The sequence below is a fragment of the Peromyscus maniculatus genome, chromosome 2 (genome assembly GCF_049852395.1).
Source record: "Peromyscus maniculatus bairdii isolate BWxNUB_F1_BW_parent chromosome 2, HU_Pman_BW_mat_3.1, whole genome shotgun sequence".
Classification (NCBI taxonomy): Eukaryota; Metazoa; Chordata; class Mammalia; order Rodentia; family Cricetidae; genus Peromyscus; species Peromyscus maniculatus.
The window spans coordinates 160,678,632-160,687,503 of record NC_134853.1 but is presented as its reverse complement, the minus strand read 5'-3'; the positions used below and the strand labels follow the sequence as shown (position 1 = coordinate 160,687,503).

Below are 8,872 nucleotides of genomic sequence, written 5' to 3'. Positions count from 1 at the left end.
TGTCCCCAGAGTGAGCTCAGCTTTGACCCCTGTGACCTCACACCGCCCCCTTCGTCCCTATAAATGCCCAGCCTGCCTCTACCCCGGCCAGTCCTGAGCACCTGACCATGTTGGGAATTACGGTCCTCGCTGCCATCGTGGCCTGCGGTAAGCTGAGAGCGGGGGACAAACTGCATCCAGCAGGCTATAAGATCAAGCTGGCCTTGGGGTGTCCTCTGCTCCCCAAGAAAGGCACTTTGGGGGCCTGTGTGGGTTCTGTTGTGTCAGTTAAGCCACTTCCAAACTAGTAGGTCCTGGAGAAGGGGTGAAGAGCACCCTGCAAGGTGTGAGGCTTAGACGGGGGGCCCTGAGCAAGGCCCACGGTAGGCGCCTCGCGCGGCGTTCACTCCGGGGAGCCACTGGGCCGGTCTTTCCCATCTGTGTCTCCCTCTCCAGGGCTCTTTCGCTCTCCCGTTTTGGTGGCATTCTCCCAGATTTCAAACTGAAGGGTTCAATAGGATTTGGGTTGGTTTGGGTAAAGGAGAGCACTTGATCCGGAGTGGAGCTGGGTTCTCTAGATGCAGGAGCAAAGTGGACCATATACAAGTATTAGGTTTGCCACATCTCCATTCAATGGTGGGAACACGGAGTGGGTCCAGGGATGCTCAGTACCCTGCCTCAGGGTCACATGTTGGCTCACAGCCGGAATGCCAGCCCCCTCTGCCTCACCTCAGCGCACACACTCTCAACCATGCCACACGACTTCCTAGACATGGCAGTGTGGGACTCTGTGTAGTCCACACTGAATACTCCCCCATACACACACTGTACTGTGACCCACAAAAGGCATCCTTCGTCCTTCATGAGTGCCAGTCACCTGCCTGTTCCTTTCGCTATATGAAGTGTCCCTCCTCCTCCTCCTCCTCCTCCTCTTGTGTGGCTTTTTAATGTGCCATGTGGCTTAGTTCTCAGGAGACTCTTAGATTAGTGCTCTTCCTCTCATATCTCACACACACACACACACATACACACACACACACACACACACACACACAGCGGGGGTGGGAGGGTGGAGCTGAGGCCCAGAGAGCTAGCCTGAGCTTCTCACCTGCCCTTGCGGGGGACAACCTACCCATCTGCACCCCCTTCTCTCCCCAGCCTCCAGCTGTGGGGATCCCACCTTCCCACCCAACCTGTCAACCAGAGTGGTAGGGGGAGAGGATGCCGTCCCTCACAGCTGGCCCTGGCAGGTAAGCACTTTATGAGGCAGGTGCAGAGGGTGGAGGGACAAGGCTGGGGATCCCTGGGGGGCTGACATGCGGCCCTTTTGCAGATCTCTCTTCAGTACCTCAAGGATGACACATGGAGGCACACCTGTGGCGGTACTCTGATCACCAAGAGCCACGTCCTGACCGCTGCCCACTGCATCAAGTGAGCGGGGCTGGCACGGGAGACCTGAGTATCTAATGCTCCAGGCACTGGGCTCTCTCTGTTAGCTATTCTCCTTCCAACCCAGCTGTTCTCCTTCCAACCCAGCTGTTCATTTAATCAGTTGAAAACGTTTCTTTGTGCACCTACTATGTGCCAAGAAACAGCAGAGAAGACCAAGGCCAGCCTCTGGGGCTATTTTGGTGGAACATTCTATTCCACTATTCTAGTGGAAGGTAGAGCAATAGATAAACAAGTAAATATGTAACTTATCAAACAAAAATGAGGCTGGAAGAAGGGAGAGGCAAAGGTGGGTCTGGCTGAATTTAAAAGAAGATAGCCCAGAACTGGGAGGGAGGGAGGGAGGGAGGGAGGGAGGGAGGGAGGGAGGGAGGGAGGGAGGGAGGGAGGGAGGGAAGGGGTTAAACTAGTAAAATAAGGGATCTGGGGCTATAGCTTAGTTGGCAGAGTTCCGTCTTAGCACAAAGCTGTAGGTTGAGGCAGGAAGAGCTGAGGCTGAAGGCTGGGATAGCCTTGCATTTGAGGCCAGCCTGGACTAAAAAGAAGAAAGAAGGGTAGGGGATGGGGAGTGAGGGAAAGAGGGAAGGAGGGAGGGAAAAAAGAGGGAAAAGGAAAGAAAGAAAGACGGGCCTGGGAGATCGCTCTGAAAAGGGCAAAACCCCCAAAGAAGGGAGTAGGGAGAGAGGACATGGCTGATGTGTGGAATTCCAGGAACAGCCAGCGCGAAGGAGGCAGCTCTTGGATGCTTGGGAAACACTGGGGCAGCCTCCTGCTGGGAGTAGAGTGTAAGGGTTGGGGTGTATACACAAGGACTACAGTTTGACTGGAGAGAAGGGGAGCTGTGGGAAGGACTTCGGGGTGCAGTTAGCACCTGTTTGAGGAGATGCTGAGAAGTCAGGGGAAGCCAGGTGTGGCGGCGCTTGCCTGCCATCCCAGGGCAGGAGGATCTTGTGGTAGGGAGGACAGAGCCAAGCAGGAGTCCCTCAGGTGGCTACTGCCATGTGGAAGCCAGAGGCAATAGCAGCTTGACTTCTCCTAGCCTGCCAGTCTAGGGCGGCAAGGTCATATCTGACCCGAGTCCCTGGCTCTGAGCCACAGGCCCTTTCTCCCATCATGCACAGGGTCCATAGGAACAGACACTCCCTTTCCCACAAAGCCCTTCGGTAGCGAGAGGACCGGGTCACCAATGCCCTCAGTTTCTGGTTGGTCCTGCCAGAAGCCACCTGACATCTCTTTCCCCCTTACAGCAAAGACTTAACCTACCGCGTGGCCCTGGGGAAGTACAATTTGACGGTGGAGGATGAGGAAGGCTCCCTGTACGCGGAGGTGGACACCATCTACGTCCACGAGAAGTGGAACTCGCTCTTCGTGTGGTGAGTGCCAGCCCTGCGGCAGCGACGGCTCACTTTCCAGGGGTCATGACCTACAGCGGTTCTGAACATTTCCACTCTGTTAAGCCGTCATGAACCGGCATATGAGGAAGAAGCCACATCAAGAAGGACAGGTGCACCCATTAGAAGGGTCACTTAGGGCCGGGGAGGTGGCTGCATGGCTAAGAGTGCTTGTTGTGTGTCTTAGTCCGGTTCCTGTTGCTCTGATAAACACCACGACAGAAAAGCAAACTGGGAAGGGAAGGGCTTGTTTCATGCTTCCAGGTAACCGTCCATCTCTGAAGGGAGTTGGGGCAAGAACTCAAGCAGGGTAGGAATCGAGACAGGGTCTCTCTGTGCAGCCCCGGCTGTCCTGGATCTCGCTCTGTAGACCAGGCTGGCCTCAAACTCACAGAGATCTGCCTGCCTCTGCCTCCCGAGTGCTGGGATTAAAGGCGTGTGCCACCACAAGCCCGGCTTTTAGCCTGCTCTCATCATCCAGGGATGATACCACCCACGGTGAGCTGGGCCCTCCCACATCAATCATCAATCTAGAAATGCCCTACGGACTTGCCTACAGGCTAATCCTATGAAAAGGGTTTTTTTCTAGATCAAGACCCCTTCCCAAATGACCCTAACTTGTGTCAAACGTAAAGTTAGCACCATGTGCGAGCCAGCACCCACATGAGAAGCTGTGTGTGGCTGGGAGAACCTCTAACCTCGGGGCCGTGGGAGGTGGGGACATGGAGCTCTCCAGGGCTTCCTGACTGCCACCCTCACTGGTGAGAGACCAACTGGGGAATAAGGTGGAGAGCAAGAGAGCAAGCCACCTGACATCACACACACACACACACACACACACACACACACACACACACACACACACACAGTCATTTGTCCTCCAGAGTATCCACTACCTAATAAGCTGCTGGTAGGTGTTTACGGGGGGAGTCCCTGGCCACCAAGGCTTGACACCCAGCACCACCTCTACACATTTGCCAAACCTCCACTTTGCATTTCAGGAACGACATCGCCATCATCAAGCTGGCTGAGCCCGTGGAACTGAGTGACACCATCAAGGTGGGCTGCATCCCAGAGGAAGGTGCCCTGCTGCCTCAGGACTACCCCTGCTACGTCACCGGTTGGGGTCGCCTCTGGAGTGAGTACAGCCTGCAGCTGGACACCCCCAGGCTTCCTGGAGGAGGTGCCACTCGAGATTAGAACGTCTCCCACATTCTCCCTCCTGCCTGATAGCGTCATAGATTTTAAACCTCTGTTATAATAACAGCGACTATTGATTTACTCAGCCCAGACCATGTGACAAGCATGTCACAAGTCAATGTGGTGGGTGACATAAGGGTTCAGTAGGCTAGAACTCATCAGGTATTTAGAACAGGAATTGGCTCATTGCCCCAGTCACATAATAAACCAAAAACAAAAGGCAGGCCTGGTCATGCACTCCTGTGATCCAGAACTTGGAAGGTGGAGGCTGGAGGGTCAGGAGTTCAAGGGCACTACATAGGGAGTTTGAGACCAGCCTAGGTACATGAGAACCTGTATCAAAATAAGAAATACACTAACCAACTAACCAAAACCATCCACTTAGGGGTAGGAGTCTAGATCTCACCGCAAACGGGTGCCCAAGCCAATGCCTGCTGAACTAGACGGTTAAATGAACATTAAAACGAGGCAAGACTTAGAGAAAGCACAGGTTGGCTCTTAAGAACATCCCGGGAGAAGAAGGCCTTCAGATGTGTGCAGCTAAGATGAAGTTCTGGAAGGAAGTGGCAGACAGTTGAACCCTCGAGATCCCAGCCGAGGAAGAGGGATCGCGGGTCAACCTGGCTCAGTTCAGAGTGAGTTCGAGACCAGCCTAGGCGATTCAGGGAGACCCTGTCGCAAAATAGAAGGGATCCAGCTCAGCGGCAGACGACTTGCCTAGCATACTCAGAGCCCTGGGTTTGACCCCTAGCACAGCGAAGCAGAAAGAAGAGGAAGGCTCCACACTAAAGATACGTAGTCTCCAAGGGACCGTGACCCAAAGGTTTGGGCCGTCCCGATGAAGGGCGCACACGGTTCCCAGAGCCTTCCGGGCACCAGAACTTGCCTTTGCCAGTTCCCAGTCTCCTGCGGGCGGGAGACCAGCGCTATGGCTGGCCTGAGGACACCGGCTGACCCCCTGGCATGGCTGCTCTCTCTCCCCAGCTGGTGGTCCCATTGCCGACGTGCTCCAGCAGGGCCTGCAGCCCATAGTGAGCCACGCCACGTGCTCCCGGTTGGACTGGTGGTTCATCAAGGTCAGGAAGACAATGGTGTGCGCCGGCGGTGATGGAGTCATCTCTGCCTGCAATGTGAGTGTCCTGACCCCACACCAGGGGGCAGCAGGGAGGCGGGCAGAGCAGGGTAGTTGGAGCCAATCAACGCCCGCCCCCCCCCCCGGGCGCCCCCACTAAGAAGCCAAGCCCTGATGGACCCTGCAGGCCTAGGAGAAAGAGGTTACTCAGCCCATCCCTCGCTGCTCAGCCCCAGTGCATAGGGAGAGGCAGGGGGCTGGACATGAGCAGTTCAAGTCCCAAAGGAGCCAGCAATTGCATGGGCTGCTGAAGCGCTCTATAAAGGGGGGCGGGGAGGGGAGGGGGAGGGGGGCTCAAAGAGTAAAGGTGACCCAAGGTGACCTGAGTTTGAGCCTCAGAAACCGTGGGAGAAGGAGAGGGCCAACTCCTACAGTGTCCTCTGATCTCTATCGTGACAGGTATGCATGCCCACAAAAAATACACACACACACACACACACACACACACACACACACACACACGAGAAAAAAAAATGTGGCTAGGGCTGGGGAGATAATTCACTTGGTAGTGTTTGCCTTGCAAGCACAAAGACCTAAATTCGATCCCCAGAACTCACGTTATAAAAATGCCAAGCATGGTGGTGCCTCTGAATCCCAGTGCTAGGGAGGTGGAGACAAGAGAACTCCTGGGTCTCACTGGCCAATGAGTCCAGCCCAGTCGGCCAGCTCCAGGCCAGAGAGAAGTACACTTGAAGATGACATGCCAGGGTGTCTTCTGGCTCCACATACACCTGCATGCACACTGGCATGAATACCTGCATCCTCACAGACACACACACATAAATACACACATGCATGCACATACGCACATCAAAAAAACGAGGCCATAGGAACCACTTCACACTGTGAGACGAAATGAGTCTTAGCAGCATGAAGTGACTTCCTTCATGTTCCATTCCTGGAGGCTCTGGTGCACCGGTCCCGGGAGACAGGGACTCGGAGTATGACCACAAAACATCCGGGACAACGGGAGACTGTCCATTCTGAAACACACGACCCTCTCCCCACACCAGCCTCCCTACTTTCCCAGGCCTCTTCAGGGTCTCCAGCCTCCGACTCTCTGGGGAGCTCTCAGAAGCTTACACTCAGTGACCTGAACAGTCAGGGAAACGGAGGCAGAGTCCTTTGGCATCCTCCCAGATCACAGCAAACTAAAAGCCAGCCTAGTCCCCACACTTTTCTCTGTCACTATCCCCACAGCTAGCCTGAGGCCTAAATAATAGGTATGGAGGCCAAGGGCCCCAGCTCACATCTCCCACAGCAGCCAGAGCCAGCCTCTGGGGGAGGGCTGGGGCTGAGGCTGGCTGCTTGGATGCCCCTAGGGAGACTCCGGTGGTCCACTCAACTGCCAGGCAGAGGACGGCTCCTGGCAGGTGCATGGCATCGTGAGCTTTGGCTCCGGCCAAGGCTGCAACACATACAAGAAGCCAGTGGTCTTTACCCGCGTGTCTGCCTATAACGACTGGATCAATGAGGTAGGTGTCCCCTGCACCCCTCCCTGTGGCCCTGAGCCCACTTCCTCGCGTGGCCTCGTCTTCACTGCCTCCTCCTGGATGTATTCCCGGGTCCCTTAAGCTCATGTTCAAGTTCCATTCTCCCACTGAGATACCCTGGCTGAATCAGGAGTGGGAGGGGGCATCGCAGAGGGGGCACATGGGTGGTCATATAAAGGCTTAAGGGTGTGGGGACAGAGGCACCCTGGGCAAGTAGCCCCCAATAAGTATAGGGTGTCTTCTAAGCCCACATGCATTGTGCTCTGAAAAGCTGGGAGACCCAGAGCCTTTTGAGCAGAGACCAGGCCTGGCCGTGGCCCTGCTGGGAACCTACTACCCTGCAGGCCTTTGTTCTGCCCCAGAGGGTACCATGTTCCAGAGTCACTCATACTGGCTTCTGTTCCACCAGAAAATACAGCTGTAAAGAGTCGGTTCCAGAAGCCTTGCAGCCCATCTCCCGACAGCAATAAAGCGCCTTTCAAGAGCACCTGGGTACATTCGTTTATGCCTTCCGGGAGTTCCTGGATCTCCATGCACTGGAAACGTACATCTTAGGCCAGGCCATAGAGATGTTAAAGACAGGTGTCACTGTGTTAACAGGAGGCAAGCAGGTAGCTGAAGGGATCAGAATTAAAGTTTAGGGCCTCCAGCTACAGGTGGAGGCAGGGGGCTCCTCAATGACCAGGTCACAAGAAGATGCACCGATCTCAGAGACAACCATTAATTCCTAGGGATGAGTGCCCAGCAGGTTCCCTCCTTCCCAGAAGTCTCAACAACAGCTGTTATCTGATGGAAGCATTTTCTTTCTTTCTCTCTTTCTTTCTCTTTCTCTCTCTCTCTCTTTCTTTCTTAAAGAAAGAATCTTTATTTATGTATCCAGTGTTCTGCCTGCATGTATGCCTGCAGGCCAGAAGAGGGCACCAGATCTCATTATGGATGGTTGTGAGCCACCATGTAGTTGCTGGGAATTGAACTCAGGACCTCTGGAAGAGCAGCTGATGCTCTTAACCTCTGAGCCATCTCTCCAGTCCCTGGAGGCATTTTCTAAATTGAGTCCCCCTTCTCTCTGATGACTATAACTTGTGTCAAGTTGACATGAAACTAGCTAGCACAGCTTGTCAACCTGACACACAAACACATCACTGTTAAGCCACACCTTTCCTTTCTTGTTCATCCCTAAAGGCACACATTAATAAGAACATCACGATGTAGAATATTCCAAGCCTTACAAGTCCCACAGTCTATACAAATTCAAACACTTTAAAACCCAGTCTATTTAAATAATCCAAAGTCTCTTTTAAAACCTAGAATCTCTTCAAAATTCAGTCCCTCAACTGTGGGCTCCTATAAAATCAAAAATCAATTAAATACCTTTTTCCTTCAAGAGGGAAGAGCCAGGGCACAGTCACAATTAAATCAAAGCAAAGCCAAGCCTCGACTGTAAATAACTCAGTACACAATGTTTGGGACCCACTCACCATCTCCCGGACTCTGCCAAAGGGTTTGGGGTCACTCTCTGGCTCCGCCCTCTGCACACACAGCTTGTCCTCTAGGCTCTGGTGGCTCCACTCCACTGCTGCTGCTGTTCCTGGTGGTCATCCCATGGGACAGACACCTCCAAAATGCTGGGGTCTTCTGTGACTGGCCTGCACTCTCACCAATGGCTTCTCCTGGGCTCTCTTCAGGGTCTCTACCCCTGCCACATAGTGCCAAGCCTCAGCTGCTCTCCATGACCCCTTCACACCTTCAAAATCAGCACCACGGGGTGATTGTTACCCTACCAAGTTTGGCTGCCAATGTGACATGGTACAACCTCGGCGATGTCTGGAACACAGCTTCTGTGTGCTGGCTCTCAGGAAACACTTTCCCGAGATTTCTCCTCAGCAATGCTGGCCTCTTCCTGATCACCACTAATTTCTCAGCTCCAGCCAACCAGCATGGAGTAGCCCAGCAAAGATTTCACTTTAGTAGTTCTGTATTTTGTCAATCACAGCTGATTCTTCAGTCCCAGCTAACCAGAACCACAGAATCTCCCCCACACAGGCATACTTTCGGGGTTTTTGTTTGTTTGTTTGTTTTTACAGGGTTTCTGTGTAGCCCTGGCTGTCCTAGAAGTCACTCTGTAGATCAGGCTGGCCTTGAACTTAGAGATCTGCCTGCCTCTGGACCTACAGAATTTTAATTCAAGTAATAAATGGCCTTGATAGAGTCTTTAAACTTCACAAGCC

General features: G+C 53.6%; 1 protein-coding gene across 1 annotated transcript; it reads left to right on the top strand.

The window, feature by feature from the left end:
- Positions 1 to 7,131, top strand: Ctrc (chymotrypsin C). The gene is made up of 8 exons (XM_076565609.1): positions 1 to 147; positions 1,138 to 1,229; positions 1,313 to 1,410; positions 2,676 to 2,801; positions 3,821 to 3,957; positions 5,004 to 5,149; positions 6,474 to 6,626; positions 7,054 to 7,131. Exons 1-8 carry the CDS (start codon positions 108 to 110, stop codon positions 7,066 to 7,068), a joined length of 807 nt encoding a protein of 268 aa, XP_076421724.1. The 5' UTR covers positions 1 to 107; the 3' UTR covers positions 7,069 to 7,131.
- Positions 7,132 to 8,872: the final 1,741 nt, after the last annotated feature.

Coding starts and splice junctions, on each gene's coding strand:
- Ctrc (XM_076565609.1), top strand. CDS start 108: ATGTTGGGAATTACGGTCCTCGCTGCCATCGTGGCCTGCG. Junction 148..1,137: donor CGCTGCCATCGTGGCCTGCG/GTAAGCTGAGAG, acceptor TTCTCTCCCCAG/CCTCCAGCTGTGGGGATCCC. Junction 3,958..5,003: donor CGGTTGGGGTCGCCTCTGGA/GTGAGTACAGCC, acceptor CTCTCTCCCCAG/CTGGTGGTCCCATTGCCGAC.